This window comes from Megascapheus bottae, chromosome 4 (genome assembly GCF_031878675.1).
Source record: "Megascapheus bottae isolate mThoBot1 chromosome 4, mThoBot2.hap1, whole genome shotgun sequence".
In the NCBI taxonomy this organism is placed as follows: domain Eukaryota; kingdom Metazoa; phylum Chordata; class Mammalia; order Rodentia; family Geomyidae; genus Megascapheus; species Megascapheus bottae.
This window is the reverse complement of record NC_143512.1, coordinates 48,422,664-48,442,788: the sequence shown is the minus strand read 5'-3', so window position 1 is coordinate 48,442,788 and position 20,125 is coordinate 48,422,664. Positions and strand designations below refer to the sequence as shown.

The following is a 20,125-nucleotide window of genomic DNA, read 5'->3' as shown; positions in this document are numbered from 1 at the left end:
CCTGCGCCGAGCGTTTAGAACTCGTCGCCTGGACGCTGGGTCGCGCGTTTTCTGACGAAATCAGACAACATGGCGGCCGAAAGCGGTAGCGATCCCCAATCGAGGCGGAGAAGGCGCCGGGACCCAGAAGATCCTGAGAAGCCGGAACCGAGCGAGAGGGAGTTGACGGTGGTCGTCGCGGAGGCTCAAGAGAATGACGAGGAGAAAGAAGAACGCTGGGTCGGGCCTCTACCCGTGGAGGCCACACTGGCTAAGAAGAGGAAAGGTAGCTCCGGGAGACGCGGAAAGCGGGTGGACTTCAAGCCCGTGCCCATCGGGTCGCTGTGTGATCGGGGGGGGGGGGGGGTTCGTATCCTCCGGACAGGAAATCGTCATGTAATTTAGGCCACTCGGTACTGGGCCATCCTTCCCAAGTCGAGGCCTGAGCTAAGTGTCAGCTTCCTTTTGAGAACGTCAACCGCAGGACACGCCGAAACTTGCATTCACCGGTACTTAACTTGCGCGCCGCCTCCTTCTCCTTTTGTCCTTATAGCTGCTGTGTGAGGTCGAAACTCCAGGTACCAAGTGTCACAGTACTTCTTGGTTCTCTAAGGACTTCAGGACGAGTGGCCTTAGTGTTTGGGGGCACGGTAGGAAGGCAATGCCAATTTAAAATCGCCAAGAATCAGGGAAGGATGTCTTACTCATGAGCTTGCAGCATGTACGGGAAGTCAGTTAAGCTTCCTAGGTCACCAATATTTTTACCTAAACCTGAGGTCTGTGGTCTCCGGATCACACTCCTAAGACACGAACCCAAGTATTTTGCCACTTATTGTGGAATAAAATATTTTTATGAAATAAAAAAGGAGGGAGAGGGTTAGGCATCTTGTTTCTTGGTCTTTTCATTTCCTAAATGAAACCTGTGACTTCTCCAGTATTGGCTGAGTTTCACACTTAGAGCCTAACTCTGAGGTTACATTTATCACACTGAGTATATGAGGCAGGTGGCTTTCATATTTTGTGGATTCAAATTTTGACAAAGTCACTTTTTTAGAAATTACACTGAATAGTGATAACCATTCATTACCTTTTTTGATCCTCCTGTGGAATGTTTCCATATCTACCTTTTCCTTCCTGGCACTTGATACCGTTGATAATTGTATACTTATTCATTGACTTGCTAATTAGTGTCCACTGCTAAGACTAAACAAGAGCAAGAATCATGCCTGTTTTGTTCCATTTCATTCCACAGTGCCTTTCATAAATATACATATATATATGAATATTGTAGTGCTTATGCTGTTATTTAATGATCTTACTGCATTTAAGTATTTTAACATGTTCTTTTTTACTGAAAGAAATGAAGAAAATGGGAAAATCCAAAAATAAATGCTGCTAGGAAATAAGTATAAACTTCGTATTTATTCTTAATTAGATGCTTTCTGAGTTTTAAGCCAATCAACAGTATTCAGTTAGAAGAAAAGAAAAGCCAAGAACCATGTAAAAAGCTTTCTTTTTTGGTAGTGGTGATAGTAGTACTAGGATTTGAATTCAAGACTCCAGGCTTGCTAGGGGTCTTCATTATCACAGAGCCATACCTTTGGTCCTCTTTTTCTTTTTTTTTCTTTTCTTTTTTTTTTTTTTTTTTTGCCAGTCCTGGGCTTGAGCTCAGGGCCTGAGCACTGTCCTTGGACTTTCTCAAGGCCAGAGCTCTACCACTTGAGCCTCAGCACCACTTCCGGCTTTTTTCTATGTATGTGGTACCGAGGAATTGAACCTGGGTCTTCATGCATGCTAGGCAAGCACTTTAACCACTAGGCAAACTCCCGGCCCCTTTGGTCCTCTTTTTCATTAGTTATTTTTAGAATAGGATCTCAACTTTATGTGTCCATATCTGAACTGTGATCACCTACTTTAGGCTTGTTGGCTTTGCAAGGATCACAGACATATGCCACAATACCCAGCTTCCGACTATGAGTCTGAAGGACTTTCCTGCACAGCTGTCCTGGAACTCCTGTCCTCCAAGCCTCACTCCACACATCTTGTAGTGTGACAGGCATTAGCCATTGCACCCAGCTATGATTTGAGAATGGTTCCTTAATGCCTGGGCTGGTCTCAACTATAATACTCCTGCTTTCATGCAACATCAAATTCATGGCAGAATTCTTTTTTTATTATTGTATTTTATTGTCGGGATATGTATAGAGGGGATTGCAGTTATATTTGTCAGGTAATGGGTACATTATTTCTCGAAGCTTGATACCCCTTCTCAGGTTTTTGTCCCACTTTCCCTTCTCCCCACCCCTTTCCAATCATCTTGTTTTCCCCTTCCCTTCCCTATTTCAAACAAACAAATAAGTATATACAGTATACCAGGTAACAAAGTCAGATACAGTAACCACATGAGATTAACTGAAAATGGAAAAAAAGAAATAACTTCACATAGAACATTAAGAACAACAATCACAAATATAAACTTCTTGTTTTCATATCTTAAGAGTTCATTATGGTCTCATCCTATGACCATATGTACATAGCTTTTGAGCTTTTGTGATCTTCTGCTAGGAGAATACTAGATATGTACTGGATTATTACAAATAAGGGGATCCATTGGGTCTGGCTTACTTCACTTAATATTTTTTCTAAGTCTTTCCATTTCCTTACAAATGGGGCAATGTCATTCTTTCTGATGGCAGCATAGGATTCCATTGTGTAAAAGTTCTACATCTTCTTGATCTATTCATCTACTGAGAGGTATCTGGGTTGATTCTATATCTTTGCTATGGTAAATAATGCTGCAGTGAACATTGTGCTAGTAGTTTAGTATGCCCTTTCTGGATATTTGGGTAAATGCCAAGGAGTGGGATTGCTGGGTCATAGGGGGAGCTTTATGTTTCATCTTTTGAGGAATCAACATACTGCTTTCCATAGTAGTTGAATGAGTTTACACTCCTACCAACAGTGTAGTAGTGATACCTCCTGGCCACTTCCCCACCAGCATCTATTAGATTTCTTGATAATGGCCATTCTAACTGGAGTGAAATGGAATTTCAAAGTTGTTTTGATTTGCATTTCTTGTATGGCCAGAGATGTGGAGTATTTGGAAGAATTCTTTATAAACACAAAATATATAATTGTTTATTGAATTGTTTTTTTTCATTGTTCTCAGTTCTTGAATTTGAAAGAGTCTATCTTGATAATCTCCCCAGTGCATCCATGTATGAGCGCAGTTACATGCATAGAGATGTAATCACCCATGTTGTATGCACCAAGTAAGTCTTTGATATTTTTTCTTAGAAAAACTCAGTTCTACATGTTCTTTCTATACATTCTTTAGAAGAAATCCTCTGTTAAGTGTGTGTGTGTATATGTCATGAATGTAAGCACCAAAAGAGATATAAGCTGGATCATATGTTGGCTACCCAAAGAAGAGGGCATGCCAGGCATGGTGGCTCCCGCCTGTAATCCTAGATACTCAGGAGGCTGAGATCTGAGAACCAAGGTTCAAAGCCAGCTCAGGCACAAAAGAACCTGAAACTCTTATTTCCAATTAACTTCTAGAAAACGGGAAGTGGGCTTGGCTCAAGGGTAGGGCAGTAGCCTTTAGCTGAAGAGCTCAAGGACAATGACCAGGCCAAGTTCAAGCCCCATGATCCCCCCCAAAAAAGAAGAAGAGGGCATATTACTTAAAATAGTAATAATTGTTTGTTGGTGTCTTTGGCACCAATAAATAGTCGGAACTAAGACATTTTGGAACTATCAAAGACTTTCAGAATGTATGTGGAGGTCATTTGGAGAAGGGAAATAATAGCAGTAATACCTATTGTTTCTTGATCTCATAGTGTGTGTGTAAGTACTGTGCTAAGGTTTCTTTCATAAATTGCTCAATTTCACAACATCCCAATTAGGAACAATTTTGTTGGACAGTATGTTATTTTCATGTTATAAATGACAAAACTAAAATTTAGAAGAAAAAAAGGGGCTAAAACCCAGATGATTTCTATTCATTTTATGGATTTTGAACTTGTGAGAAGAGAGTAACTGTTTTTTTAAAAGGAACACACTGGCTATGGAGAGATGAACATATTTAAATGGAACAAGAAGACAGAAATCTGGATGAGATAGACTGGAGGATGTTGAATTTAGAAAGTCTGAATCAGTCTATTCTTTTTCTCTTGCACAAACTGCATTCAGATATACATAAGATGTTCATCAAATAAGAGCATCTTATCTAGTCCAAACTTGTCATTGTAGAAAGCAGCTTATAGATGCTAGCATTGCTATTACTCTCACAAATTTGTTTTAAAACTAGAGCCATAGAGTTTGTAGCTATGTAATGTTAAAGCCACGCTCTATCTATGGACCTGGAGCATTTTAAAACTTCTCTGATCTATAAAACAATGATAAAATTAAAAAAGGACCATGTAATAATTGTTGTAAAGGTCCATTAAGCTAATGTGTGTAAAGTACTTGATATATATTGAATTTCAACAAATGGTCTGTACTTTTATGTACCTTATAGAAGAAACTGTTTTACCTAACAAAATACCTTGGCTGAGGTATGAAAGTTCTTTTTCAACTTCTGAAGAATAGTAGACCTTCCCATAAAGGACACCATGTAAAAAAAATTAGTCATAAAAGTATTGCAGCCTTGCAGGGCCTCGTGGCCCATGCCTATGATCCCAGCCACAAAGGCAGCAAAGATGAGTTGATGGTGGTTCCAGGTAAGTCCAGACAAAAATAGTTAAACAGATCCTATCTCAAAAAAACAACCACAACAAAAAACCTGACTAGCCACATATGCTTATAATCTCAGCGATGCAGGAAGCAGAGGTAGGAAGATAGAGGTCCAAGAACAGCCTGACAGAACAAGACCCTATCTGAGAAACAACTAAAGCAAAAAGGACTGGAGGTATGACTCAAATGGTAGAGTACTTGTTCTAAGGCATAAGTACAAACCCTAGTACTGCCGAAAAAGAAACACTAAACTCTTGGTCTTACCTGCTCAAGAGAGCAGAAATAAAAGAAGTTTGAGGCTCACCTAGTAAAAATTAGTAAGATTCTCCCCCACCAAAAAAAAATATATGTGTGGAACACATATATAATTCCCAGGTAGTCAGGAAACAAAGGTAGGAGAATTGAGGTCCAAGGCCAACTCAGGCAAAAGTACAAGACTTTATCTTAAAAACACAAGAAAATTGAGCTAAAAGGGCTGAGAGTTTGGCTTGTGATTGAGTCCTTGAAAACTGGATGTATTGAGTTCAAACCTCAGCACTGCCTTAAGAAAGTTGTATCTTAGTTCAATGTTGAATTTTGAGCCAATTCCGGGATTAAAGTGGATTACAGCGTTTTATATGTAGTCAAACAAGGGTCTGCATAAGGTAATATTTTTAAAACGAACAACCAAAAACAAACATCATAATTGCACTGACCTGTAATCCCATCATTAGAGGATCTGGTAATGGAGGATTTTGAATTTGAAGCCAATATTATCTATAAAGAGAGGCCCTAACTCAGAAAAACAAAGGGGAAGAGGGAATAAAAACAACAAAAATACAGGCTATTTTTGAAAGAGTCAAGATTATTAGTGACCATTTGCTTTGAGTGTGCAGAGTGATTCAAGCACATAGAAATTAACTAAATTGTTTATATATGCAGGACAGATTTTATTATTACTGCCAGTCACGATGGGCATGTGAAGTTCTGGAAAAAAATAGAAGAGGGAATCGAATTTGTTAAGCACTTTCGGAGTCACCTCGGTAAGAACATCACATTTTCCTCCCCTTTGCTATTTCTCTTTTAAATTCTGCTGACTAAAGTTTTCTTTAAATAGTGTTATTGTTTTCTTTGAGTCATGTGCAGTTATTTCATTGGTATTTACTAGAGTATTTGAATTTATTTAAATAGGAGTTATTGAGAGTATTGCAGTTAGCTCTGAGGGAGCATTGTTCTGTTCTGTGGGTGATGATAAAGCAATGAAGGTCTTTGATGTAGTGAACTTTGACATGATCAATATGCTGAAGCTTGGGTGAGTCTTTTTAAAGTATTTTCGTAACCTAATAAAATAATTTTTAAGCATTCACCATTTCATAATATATTACCAAACTGTTAAAAAAAATGGGCTTTGGGGTTTTGCTTAGGAAAATTAAGCTTAATCCTTGTGATGCTGTTTAGAGGCTACTACTCTTGATTTTTAACCATTAATCACAAAAATTTCTAAACCTCATAACAAAGATTTCCATTCAACTAATACCTCATAGTACCTTATTAAGGATCTTGTCTAAGAAGTGGTCATTTGGAACTAACTTCCTTGCTATAGTATACTTATTTTGATAATGCAGAATTGTATTCTTATAAGGGTTTTCAGAAATTATTGATTTTAAGCTTTTGGAGTATACTCAGTATGTGGTTAGACATTGCAGTAGTAAAAGTACTACTTTGTTTTTTAAGCTTGTGGGGTTTTTTGTTTGTTTTTGTTGTTTTGTTTTTTTCTCCAGTCCTGGTGAGGGTCTGAGCACTGTCCCTGGACTTTTCCTCAAGGCTAGTATTCTACCCTGAGCCACCACACCACTTCTGACTTTTTTCTATGTATGTAGTACCGAGGAATCGAACCTGGGTCTTTGTGCATGGGAGGAAGGCACTCTACCACTAGGCCAAACTCCCGGCCCATAAGCTTGTGTTTTTTAACATGCTGTATTCATACATATCTCAATGAATGTCATCTTTAGAGTCATAGCATTGTCAGAAAGCTTCAGAACTTGTCTTACTCTGCTTCCAGATGGATTTGGAGGTGTGACTCAGTTGGTAGAGCATTAACCAATGAGTGAAAGCCTCGGGTACCAAGTTTGAGTCCTGGTTTGGGACCTAAACTTGACACCTTAGTCTGAACATAATTCAAACAAATTTTTTCAGTATTCTGGAGGTTAGAAAAATCTACATTCTGGGTTTCTGGAAGAAAGCCCTCCTGAGCTTTTCATTGCATTTCCTTGAATTAGTTTGAACAAGCAAGAAAGGCTAATCATTTTTTTTTATAAAGTCATAGGCTTTTCAGATTAAGGATTCACCCTTATGACCTCATTTTAACCTTATTACCTACTAAACACTATGTCCAATAAACCTATTATATTGTGGACTGCATAATTCAAATTAATCACAGAGTTGCTTAACTTGATCCTGTATTTTACCCTAGTTGGTTTCCTATACATTTGCTATTGTTAAAAAGCAAATCCAATGATCAATATTAGATATTAGACTTTTGAGGATACTCAGAAGTATGTCTCAGGAATTGACAGAAATTTCAAAGACTTTCAAAAAGATTTTGACCACCAGCATCGTTTTGGTATTATAGTATAATTTCTCCAAGTGACTACTTTACAGAGGACAGCATGCATTTAAATATATGTTTGTATATTACTTTAATCTGTCCAAATTCTTCTATACTTTTTTCATCAGATAGCCTGCCTGATTATACATTTTTTGTTGGATTTTTGGTTTGCACCCATCTTAACTCTTCAACTAAGGGCATGGGCACTGCCCCTGAGCTCTTTTGCTTAAGGCTCTGAAACTCATGGTTAGTTAGGATTAGAGGTATGAGCCACGGGCACCCAGCTTCCAAAGCTTATATATAGTTTTAATATTAAGATTGATTAGGACAGTGTTTTTCTTTTGAGTGTTGTCATAACATTTTATTATGCTTAAATAATAGATGTTAATATTTGTGAAAATGGGTCATAATGTACATCCAAAAGACAATGGCCTAAAACATCTTGAGACCTAGATCTGTTTAGATTCTTTTTCTGCCAAAGAGAAATAAATATAAGGATGCTTCATGAATTTCACTTCTTATAGTATGGACAATCCTTAGAGTTATCATTACGATGATGCTATCAGAGAAAATTAACTATTGTTACCTTTCCTTTTATTCTGTATCTCTTACTTTTGAGCAAAACATCCAAAATTGTCTAAACCATTATCTAAGACTTTCGTTATATTGTTGTCATTTTGTGTTTGGTTTTTGGTGATGTGGGGGGAAGTACTTGTATTAAACCTTCCCCTAATTCGTTACTGGTTTAGTTATTTTCCAGGGCAATGTGAGTGGATCTATTGCCCAGGAGATGCAATATCTTCAGTTGCTGCTTCTGAGAAGAGTACAGGAAAAATCTTCATTTATGATGGTCGAGGAGATAACCAACCCCTTCATATATTTGACAAACTCCATACATCACCTCTTACTCAGATAAGGCTAAACCCAGTTTACAAAGCAGTGGTGTCTTCTGACAAATCCGGAATGATTGAGTACTGGACTGGGCCTCCTCATGAATATAAATTCCCCAAAAATGTGAACTGGGAATATAAAACTGACACAGATTTATATGAATTTGCCAAGTGTAAGGCTTATCCAACCAGCATATGTTTTTCACCTGATGGGAAGAAACTAGCTACCATTGGCTCTGATAGAAAAGTTAGGATTTTCAGATTTTTAACTGGAAAACTTATGAGAATCTTTGATGAATCATTAAGTGTAAGTATAACTTAATCAGTTTGTCAGTTTATCTAAAGTTATTTGTGCTGTTCCTCAAAGCTTTTTTTTTTTTCTTTCTTTAAGGGTGGTGTGTGTCAGTCCAAGGGCTTGAATGGGCCTTGCGGTATTGTACCACTTGAGCCACACCTCCAGTCTAACATTATGCTTGTCAGTTGTAGCAGAAGTCAATCCCACGGAATTTTCTTTTTTCTTTTTCTTTCCTTTTTTTTTTTTTTTTTTTTTTTTTTTTTTTTTTTGTGGGTCATGAGGCTTGAACTGTGGGCCTGGGTGCTGTCCCTGAGCTCTACAGCTCAAGGCTACCGCCCTACTCCTGGAGCCACAGCCCCAATTGCCAGTTGTCTAGTGATTAATTGGAGATAAGAGTCTCAAGGTCTTTTGTGCCCGGGCTGTCTTTGAACCTTGATCCTCAGATCTCAGCCTCCTGTGTAGCTAGGATTATAGATGTGAACCACCCTGCCCGGCTTGAAATTTTCTGTTTTAGGCTGGCTTTGAACTGAAATCCTCTAGGTCTCCACCTCCTAAGTAGCTAGGATTACAAGCATAAGTCACTGGCACTGGACTTTTCCCCCCTTCTAGATGTCTAGCTTAATGGTTATTTTCTCTTAGCATATTAAAGTTATTCGGTTGTCTTTTATCTTGAATTAATGCTCTTTCTGACATTGGTCTCAAGATTTATTATGTGATACTTTCCAATCCAGTGAATCTCCTATTTATGTAGCTCAATGTTTTTTGTTTGTTTTGTTTTTTCAGTCTTTATTTTTCTGGTTTTCTTAAGGTCCTCAAAGATTATTGTGCATCTTTCTCCCTTCTTAAGCTATTTATTCTTGCACATACCACCAGACCACAGTTTTTTAGAGCTCTCTAAGATTCCTCAGGAAAGAAATATACAGAGAAAACTTTTAGGTATCTTACTCATTGTTGTCTTCAACATTTGTTGAAATGATAGGACTGAATTGAGGAAATCAGGAGTAAAGCTGTGACAAAGTAAGATTCTGGATGGGGATATTTTCATTTACATTAATAGGAATAGAGCATTCATTAGTTACTCATACATATAAATAAAAAAATGACTAGTAAGTAGAATCTCACAGTTCTTTGATAGAAATGAAGATACTTCCAACGGTTTAACAGACAAGAGATTGGTGTGAAATTTATTTTTAGTATGTACTAAGGGAACTATGCAAGGTCAGTGCATAGTTGTATATTACACAGACCTTCTTGTTGTGAAGACTAGACTAGGATACTCTTTATAAAAAAAAAAAAAACTTGGCCAGGCACGGTGGCTCATACCTATAATCCTAGCTACTCAGGAGACTAAGATCTGAGAATCATAGTTCAAAGCTAGCCTGGACGCTTAAAAAGTCCTTGAGACTCTTATTGCCAATTAATCACCAGAAAAATAGAAGTGGCCTTGAGCTGAAGAGCTCAAAGACAATGGCCAGGCTCAGAGTTCAAGTCTCAGGACTGATAACAGCAACAACAACAACAAAACAACTTATGCTCATTAGGTTGATTAAACATGTATGCAAATAATGTGACTGATGGCTACCTAAAGATTTTGTGTCCTGAAAAATGAGTCTTTCCTAATAGAAATAATCATAGGTCCCTAACTACCAAAATGTTTAATTCCTAGCACACCAGTAATTTACTGTATGTCAGTTTGCCTGTGTTAAGAGACTACAGACAAGAAAACCTAATGAGGTCTATTAGCTATAAGATGTTGAACTCCTCCTACCTGTGCCCTGACATACATAACTCCCTTTACTTTTCTGTACTTCACAAATCCAGAAAAAGTGGAAGACTTTGAGTTAAAATAAGGATTATGTCAGGCACTGGTGTGAGCCCAGACCTGTAATCCTAGCTTAGGTGCCTGAGATTTGAAAATTGTGGCTTCAAGACAGCCAGGGCAGGAAAGTCTGTGAGACTCTTTTCTCCAGTTAGCAGCCAAATAGATATGATGCTGTGGTAGAGTGCTAGCCTTGACTACAAAAGCTCAGGGACAGTGGCCAGGCCCTGAGTTCAAGCCTCATGGCCATCCAAACCAGAAAAGTAAAAAGTATGAAACAAAGATAAAAGCAAAAAGACAAGTTTGGCTCTCCTTTTTTTTTCCTCCCCCAATACAGGGTTTTACCATGTAGCCCAAGCTGGCCCCAATGCACAATTCTCTTGCCTCAGCCTCCAAAGTGCTAGAATTACAGATGTTTTCCACCATACACAGATGCTTAAGTATAGCTTACTATCTCACCTACAATGATGAGCTACTTTTGAATTCTTTTCTAGATGTCCAACAAACTAAATGTGAATATAAAAGCTCCTTGTGTATTCCAAGTGCCTTGGAGCACTAAGTACAAAAATCCATAATTGGGAATTGTTAGCTATCAAAAGTAAACAATTTCAAACTGTCAAAGAAACTAATAAAAATGCTCATTTGTTTGCTAAAGTGAATTACCAAATCGTAATCTGACTGCCCTTGTTAAAATAACTTGAAATATTTTCTGACTAATTTGTTATAAATTAGATAGTTCATTCATTCAACAAAAATTGAGTATTTGTTGCATCAAACACATAATCCTAGCACAGGATTCCAAAGTCTACAGCTCTGTTGATCATTAGTAACATGTGACTACTGAGCACCTAATGTATCTAGACCCAAAGAGAGTTACTCATAATATAATATACGCATATTTTCAAAAACAAACATTTAAAAATATGTTTTAGCTGTTAAAATTGTTACCTTAGAAATAGTGATTTTTTGATATTTTTTATTGTAATTAATAAAAGGGTTACATGATATTTGCCAGATAGAAGGTGTATTAATTCACATACATTGATACCATTTCACATCTGAGGATTTTTAAAAGGCAGTGCAGTAGACTGGGCTCTTGTGGCTCTCACTCATAATCCTAGCTACTCTAGAGGTAGAGATTAGGAAGATTATAGTTTGAGACCACTCTAGGCAAAAACACTCACAAGACCCATGATTCAGTCTGGCTCAGGGAAAAAGTAAAATCCTATTAAAATGACTAGAAACAAAACCAAGATTATCAGAAATGATGAGAGCCAAAAATAAAATCCTCAAAAATAATTTTACAAGTGGTAATGAGGATTGAACATAGGACCTCATGCACACTAAGAACATATTCTAGATCTAGCACTGTACTTGGGAGGCCAGATGTATTTTTATGTCTTGCTCTTAGGGCTTAGTTTCCCTTAAGTTATAGAAGTCTGCACTCTTAAGGGTTCTTAATGTGTACAATGCCACTATTTAATTCCCCTGGTTGTGTTTGGTGGGAAAGTAGAGGGAATAGCATTTTCATGAATACATTGTTTCCTAGATGTTTACTGAACTACAGCAAATGAGGCAACAGCTACCAGACATGGAATTTGGCCGACGAATGGCAGTAGAGCGTGAGTTGGAAAAGGTGGATGCTGTAAGATTAATTAATATAGTTTTTGATGAAACTGGACACTTCGTGCTATATGGAACAATGCTGGGCATTAAAGTTATAAATGTAGAAACAAATCGGTAAGCTTTATTATGATGAATGGTTTTTAAAAATACATTTATATGGGACCATTTTCTCCATTAAGGAAACAATGACAGTTCTGTTTGTTACAAAAATGGAATGGTCCCAAATGTCTAAACTTAACCAAATGTTTTGACTGGATTTTTCTTTGGTCTCTCAGTTGTTTATAATCTTATGTAAAAAGTTTCCACTCATGTTTGTTTTTAAAAAAAAAATAGAAGATATGAATAGTTTTCAAGGCTTTTTGTGTTTTTCTTAACAAGTTTCAATCTGTTTTACTTATTGATTTAAATTAGTGTCATTCATATTAAATCTTGCCAAATATTTTAACCACAAAATTCAGCTTTACATCCTGTTAGACATAAAATCAGAAGTTAAAATGCATGAAACCACAATAAGCCTTTTGTGCAAATAGTCTGTTTTGTCTTAGTATAAAATATCTATGCTCATATCCTGAATGTAAATGAAAAAAGCTTAAAGGATATTTTAAGAAAGAAACCCTATGCTGTGCATTCCCATGTATAAGCGTTTATATTATCATTCTTGACAGTATAAAAATCTGGGAATCTGTAAAAAGATTAAAATAACAGGAATAGTTTAAAATTGCACACCTATCCCTTAGTGCCAAGGGGAATTGGTCTCAAGACCCATCAGAGAGGTCTTTGTTCTAGGATACTCAAGTTACTCAAACAAGATGGCTTGTTTGCATATACCCTTTTCCTATCCTCCTATATACTTGAAACCATCTCTCACTTATAATACTTAATATGATGTAAATATTATGCAAATAGTTGTATGGCTTAGGGAACAATAATAATGTTCAGCCCAGGTCTTTGGTGTTGACATATAATAAAGTTTGAACCTCACTCATCCTGAGCATAACAATTCTCCAGAAACTCCTCTTCCAAGTATTTTCTCTTAGTAATTTGTATTTTCTTAACGATTATTCAATTTCAAAATTATGCTTGCCTGCCAATTTAAAATGATACCCATTTTGGGATGGTGAAACATTCAAGCCATCTTTTGCTGTTTTATACAAATCAATGGTTGATCCTTTTCTGTTATCTGTAAAGTTGTCATGATTGGAATTAATTCTGGCAATTAACTGTATAAAAAAACATTGCTATATTTTCCAGGTGTGTGCGGATCTTAGGCAAGCAAGAAAATATTAGGGTGATGCAGCTGGCTTTGTTTCAAGGAATAGCCAAAAAGCATCGTGCTGCAACTACTATAGAGATGAAAGCTTCTGAAAATCCTGTTCTTCAGAATATTCAAGCTGACCCTACAATAGTCTGTACGTCTTTCAAAAAGAATAGATTTTATATGGTATGTGTGGAATATTGGGAATTACATTTTCTTGGTTTGTACCTTCAATGTAATAAATGTCGGACGTGTTAGCAGACTGTCTAAACAACTGAAATACCATCTTTCAAATAATAAATCTTTGCCCAGGAGTTTGGCCTAGTGGCAGAGTGCTTGTCTAGCATGCACGAAGACCCAGGTTCAATTCGTCGGTACCATATACATAGAAAAAGCTGGAAGTGGTGCTGTGGTTCAAGTGGTAAGGTTCTAGCCTTGAAAAAACCTTTGAACAGTACTCAGGGCCTGAGCTCAAACCCAAATTGGGCAGTAAAATAATGTATATATATATATATATATATTTTTTTTTTTGTGGGGGGGTGGTCGTGTGGTTTGAACTCAGGACGCTGTCCCTGAGCTCTTCAGCTCAAGGCTGCCACATCCTACCCCTTGAGCCACAGCACCACTTCCAGTTTTCTGGTGGTTAATTGGAGATTAGAATCTTATAAACTTTCATACCTGGGCTGGCTTTGAACCTTGATTCTCAGATCTCAGCCTTCTGAGTAGCTAGGATTACAGGCATGAGCCACCAGTGTCCGGTAAATACTAATTTTTTAAATTCAACCTAACTTCTATAACTATTCGTACTAAATTGATAGGAAAGCAGTAGATATGGTCATGATAGTATCCAACAGTTTAACTACAGGGTTTTAAATTTTAGTGTTTTACCAGGCACTGGTGGCTCATGCCTATAATCCTAGCTACTCAAGAAACAGATAGTGGATCACAGTTCAAGTCCAACCTGGCACAAAAGTCTGAGATTCTTTTCTCCAATTAACCGCCAGAAAACTGGAAGTGGAGCTATGGCTCAAAGTGGCAGAGTACTAGTCTTAAGCACAAAAGTTCAGGGATAGTACCCAGACCCTGATTTCAAGCCCCACAACAGACCAATTTTTTTTTTCAGCTTTTTTTCTCTTTCTTTCCTTAAAGCATTATTGGGAATTGATCTCAGAGCATGCATTCTACCATTTAAGCCATTTAACTGCTTAACAAATCTTAAGGGAAGTGTAATTGAGATTAAAAATTCTGATAAGAATTTTTTCCTCAAATGCTTCATTTGAAATTAAATTTTATTTATAATTTTTTTCTGGTGAAAAGTATAATTTACTCACTTTTAATTTTCTTTTTTTTTTTTCTATTTTCTTTCTTAAGTTTACCAAACGAGAACCAGAAGATACAAAAAGTGCAGATTCTGACCGAGATGTTTTTAATGAGAAACCTTCTAAAGAAGAAGTAATGGCAGCTACTCAAGCTGAGGGACCAAAACGTGTTTCAGATAGTGCCATTATCCATACAAGCATGGGAGACATTCACATTAAACTTTTTCCTGTTGAGTAAGTATTATGTTTGTTGTATTAATATAAATATCAGTGTTAATGTGTATTTGAAGCTATGTAACTTAAAATTATATTTAGGAATTTTGAAGAATTTAAAATTCTTTTTTTTTTTTTTTTTTTTTTTGCCAGTTGTGGGGCTTGAACTCAGGGCCTGAGCATTGTCCTAGGACTTTTTTTTTTTTCCCTCAAGGCTAGAGCTCTATCTTGAGCCACAGTACTACTTCCAGCTTTTTTCCTATGTATGTGATGCTGAGGAATCGAACCCAGTTCTTTGGGCATGATAGGCAAGCACTCTACCACTAGGCCAAACTACCAGCCCAAGAATTTAAAATTCTATCTTAAGGCTATTCTTATTTTTGAGTTTGGTGTTGGATTTTGGGTGGGGTTGGAGGAAGGGGGCAGTTTGTTCAACCATGGAACTTAAGCTTCAAGCCTAAACAATATCCATTATCTTTTTTGCTCCAGACTAGCAACTCTACCACTTTGAGCCACAGCTCCACAGTTTGGAGGTGGTTAGAGATAAGGGTCTCACAGACTTTCTTGCTCTATCCTCAGATCTCAGCCTCCTGAGAGTAGCTAGGGTTACAGGCATAAGCCACCAGCGTAATGTTGTTTTTATGAGAAAACTAACCTTTCCCAATAATGTAAGGTGTATGTGTCTTAGGGAGCTACATTTTGCTTTTAACTATTTACTGACTTCAAAATATACTGTCAAAGTCACATATTAATAAGCCATATATTAATAATATAAAGATCCTCCATTAAACAGTGAAAATACATACCACTAATGATACATCCTTTGAACTCCAGTTTGCCCTGAGATTAGAGGTTATGAAAAAATATTCCTGAATCATTCAGGCTTTGAGATTGTCATTAGGAAACACAATTGCTTCCAAAGAAAATCATTTTAAAATGCTCTGATTGGTTTCATATTTTAAATGTGTCTTACCAGGTGCCCTAAGACGGTGGAAAATTTCTGTGTTCACAGCCGAAATGGTTATTATAATGGACATACATTTCACCGTATAATTAAGGTAAGTTCTGAAAATTTTGTGTGATTTAAATAATAGTATATTATACAGTAAGAGATTTAAGGCTGAGGAATCCTTTCACACTCATCAGATTATTAGAAGAGAACAGGGAAATGGCCCCTGAGAACTAAAAATAAGAATAAAAAAAAAAGGCATGACCATGACCACCTTTTCATCAACACTAGTACAGCCAGGTGTAGTGGCTCAGTCTGTAGTCCTTGTAACTCAAGAGCCTCAGAGTTGAAGATTGACGTTTGAAGCCTATGTAGGCAGAAAAGTCTAAGAAATTCTCTAAAATTAACCATTAAAAAAAACCCATAGTACAGTATGGCTCAAGTAGTAAGTACCAGCCAAGAGCAAAAAGGCAAAGCAAAAGCTCCAGGCCCTGAGTTCTAGTCCCGCTACTAGCACACACACACAATAAAACACTGGGCCAGTATTTGTCAGCAAGTAAAGGGTCATGAAGAGAGAAAATGAACAACCGTAGTCAGCTGCTAGACTCATTCCTGTAATTTTAACTACATGAGAACTAAGGGTCAAAATTCAAAAAATTTGGACTGAGCAGGTAAATTTTTGAGATTCGTTAATAGCCAAATAATTAGCAAAAAGCCAAAAATAAGAGCATGGATCTACCTGAGCTGGATGCCTTCAATATCAACACACACTCACACACAGACATATATATATCAAAAGGGAAAAGAAGACTCTTGACTAGTAAGTAGGTTACTATCTAATAGCTTGATAAAAAAAGATGGTAAAATTGCAGACCACAGAAGGGCCACAGGGCTGTCTGACTTGTGACAATCACTGTTCTACCTGAGGAGCAGAGTTTGCTTGGTCCCAGAATTTTGAGCAGCATGCTGTAGAATGGATGGGGTAGTGATGCAATTACTGGTTACTAGCAAGTCAGAAAGGGCAGGAGGAAAAGTCAGATGTCAGGTTTCTATAAAGAATTAGTGAAATGACTCTCCAAGAAATCATGGGAAGATGATTATTAGGACAATTGTGTAAGACACAAGATACAATATAGATCCTAAACTTAATAATAGTATTAGCTGACTTTTCTATATTAGGAAAGATAGTGCATTTTTGTAAGTGACATGACCTTTATATTTTTGTTTCAGTCATTTAATATAGGGTAGTGATTAAGCAGTGGACATATAGTATCCAGATTTAAATATTTCTATTGCTTTAATTAACTATATTTCAAGGAGGTTGGAAGTTATAATGTAATATGGATGGATAGTATTAATGTGTTTTTATGTGTTTTCTGTTAGGGCTTCATGATTCAGACAGGAGACCCAACAGGTACTGGTATGGGAGGAGAAAGCATATGGGGAGGAGAGTTTGAAGATGAATTTCATTCAACATTACGACATGACAGACCATACACTCTCAGCATGGCAAATGCTGGCTCAAATACTAATGGATCCCAGTTTTTCATAACAGTAGTGCCAACAGTGAGTACAACGTCATTGATTATAAACCATAGATTCAGGTCATGATTAAATGGAAGAGGCTGCGTTCTTCTATAAATGCTCCATTATTTATATCTGCCAAAATTTTAAAATGAGAACATTTTAAGAGAAGAACTTTTAAATAATGTAACCAACAAGTTTATAAAATAGTACAATGAACTGCATTCTAGATATTTGAGCTTCAAGTCTCAACTCAGCTGCTACTAATTTTGTCACCTAAAACAAATTATTTCACATCTCTAGACCTGTTTATCTTATGAATATAGGAATTCAAATATGAATTTCTCTAGTTTTCAGACAAATTTTCTACAACGTTATGTATGATACAATTTATCAATACATTTAGGATTTTCTAAAATGCAATATGAAGCCATATAGACCATTGCTGTGAAATTTTACAAAATTACAAAAAGCATTTACTTTTTTAAATAAGTACCAACCAAAAAACAAAAATAACTTGTAATTGTCTGCCAACCACATAGTCTCATGTACTGTTCACAATACTTGAGAGTCATCCTGTTTTCACTGATAAGGAAAGCAATGGTTAAGCAGCATAATTAGCTTGACCCAAGTTAAATAGGTAACAGAACCACCTCCTGAACTCTCAAAGTACATGCTAGTAAACTATTCCAAGCTGCCTCTTAATTGTACATGTAAAATTCCTACAAAGAATTTCTGTAGCATTAGTTATATTTATTTTCATCCAAGCAAAGTAACATCTTCGGCAAACATCTTCAGCTCCCTTGGTCTAAAGGGTTTAAATATTTAATTGAACTTTATGCGGTCTATTATCTATGGGTTCTTTATCTGGCCATTTGATCACAGATTCAAAGGATTTGGAAAAGAAATCTAGGTCTACTTTTTTTTTCTTGCATGTTTTTTTTTGTTTGTTTGTTTGTTAAACCATAACCCCAATATAGCATTGCACTGTAGTAGATATTCTAATGGAGACATACAGGAAAATAATAAAATAATAACAATAGAGTATAGGCACATTTTAGAAACATTAAGCTGAGTATATGTTCACTTGGTCTGGTGGGGGACAGTCCCTCCCCCACATAAGTTTAAATTCTCCTCAGTTTGTTCACCTAGAAGATATGATTTAAGAAATTGCTGTTTAGGGCTGGGATGTAGCTCAGTGGCAAAAGCGCTTGCCTAGGAAGTGCAACGTGTCCTGGGTTTGATCCCCAGTGCAAAAAAAAAAAGAAAAGACAAAAAAAAAAAAATACAGTTTAAAAAAAAACCCAACAAAAGAAATTGCTCTTTACCAGTGTTTTCCATTTGTTCTCCAATACAGCCTTGGCTCGATAATAAACACACAGTGTTTGGACGAGTGACTAAAGGAATGGAAGTTGTACAAAGGATCTCCAACGTCAAAGTCAATCCTAAAACAGATAAGCCTTATGAGGATGTCAGCATCATAAATATCACTGTCAAATAAGATTTCTTTAATTGTATTTATCAGACAATACATATATTAAATATAAGACTATTTTACGTTAGGAAGTTTCTTGCTGAATATACAAACCATATTTGAAAAGATAGAAAACTATTTTTATATGTCTAATATTTCTAATTAAAGGCTTTTAAAACAAAAGAGCTGCCTTTGATTTTTCTTCCAATATTTCTAATCCTAAGAGATAATAAATTGGACTGAAGTCATGCAAATAACACTGCCTCTGGGTCCTTGAATGCTAAATTGTTATATGAGAGCTAGGTGTATTTCTTCCTTGATTTTTGAAGCCATGTCTTGTGTGTGCGTGCGTGCGTGTGAGGGCTAGATCCTTTATTTTTTGTTTTTAAAGGATTTGCCTGGAGCGGTAGCATGCCTGGGCTAAGAAATTACAAGTCTGTTGGGCTGCAATGTGCATAAATCTAGGAGTTGGACTGAAACTTGCTAGTGGAGAGTCTCAGGATTCTACACAGCTCTCAGGGTGCTTCCTAACCAAACTTGGTACCTGGGACACAGTGCAGACTCATCCTGCCTTTATGAGGTATGAAGCAGCCCACTACTGAGTATGAACCTGACTTTACTCTCTTTGAAGACAGAGAAATAGCACAGTCACAGGCTTTTAAGGTGAAAAGGCAGTCTGTTTTTGCCACTGGGAGTAGAGGAATACCATGGAAGAGACATGAGCTGGCCTCTAGACCATCATGGAACACCTTTGTGTCTGACATGAGGCTTTAGGAAGTCACACTATGCAGGCTCCACATCGAGATTCCACAGCATATTGCTGTGGCTGCTGGGGAACAAACCCAGCTCCTCATGCATTTTAAGCAAGTTCACTGCCACAGCCCTATATCTTTAGCCCTTTTTATACCCTGAAAATATCTTTGTTTTTAGGCAATTTAGTTTTCTATTCTCATAACATTGCTTGTTAGCTTCCCTTTGCTTTTTTATTTCATAGTAAAACTGTCTCACTATGTAGTCTAGCCTTGTCTGAGATTCAAGAACCTCAGCCACTTGACTGTTGAGATTATAGTATAAGCATCTGTCACCATGCCTGGCTCTAATATCATTTTCTGGCTCCTTTTCATTCAACTACTTTAGTCAAATCTTCAGAATTTATATCTCACTATACCATATATATAATATGAATGAGCTTAGTTTTTTTACGTTGTTTTTTGTTTTTTTGTGCCAGTCTTGGGCTTGGGCTCAGAGCCTGAGCTTTATCCTTGGGTTTTCTCAAGGCTAGAGCTCTACCATTTGAGCCACAGCACCACTTCTGGCTTTTTTTTCTGTGTATGTGGTACCGGGAATCGAACCCGGGTCTTTGTGAATGCTAGGCAAGCACTCTACCACTAGGCCAAACTTCTGGCAAATCATTCAACTACTTTAAACATGGAAGTTGCTTGAAATTTTGTCCACAAT

At 36.9% G+C, this 20,125-nt stretch overlaps 2 protein-coding genes across 4 annotated transcripts in view; one reads left to right on the top strand and one right to left on the bottom strand.

Moving 5' to 3' along the window:
* The window catches only part of Cenpk (centromere protein K), a 37,863-nt gene extending 19,268 nt beyond the window's left edge, over positions 1-18,595 (bottom strand). For both annotated transcript variants that reach the window (XM_090331860.1, XM_090331863.1), the window contains exon 1: positions 18,522-18,595. In XM_090331860.1, the coding sequence (XP_090187986.1) occupies positions 18,522-18,534 (13 nt within the window). In that variant the 5' untranslated portion in view covers positions 18,535-18,595. The remainder of the gene's footprint in view (positions 1-18,521) is intronic.
* On the top strand, positions 62-18,847 carry Ppwd1 (peptidylprolyl isomerase domain and WD repeat containing 1). Of its 2 annotated transcripts, XM_090331858.1 has the most exons (11): positions 62-265; positions 3,149-3,251; positions 5,638-5,738; positions 5,887-6,007; positions 8,053-8,500; positions 11,857-12,047; positions 13,185-13,374; positions 14,560-14,741; positions 15,697-15,778; positions 17,053-17,235; positions 18,551-18,847. In XM_090331858.1, exons 1-11 carry the CDS (start codon positions 70-72, stop codon positions 18,692-18,694), a joined length of 1,941 nt encoding a protein of 646 aa, XP_090187984.1. In that variant the 5' UTR covers positions 62-69; the 3' UTR covers positions 18,695-18,847. The 2 variants fall into 2 exon arrangements, with proteins under 2 accessions (XP_090187984.1, XP_090187985.1); XM_090331859.1 differs by lacking the exons at positions 62-265; positions 3,149-3,251 and adding an exon at positions 4,809-4,891.
* The last annotated feature ends 1,278 nt before the right edge of the window (positions 18,848-20,125 follow it).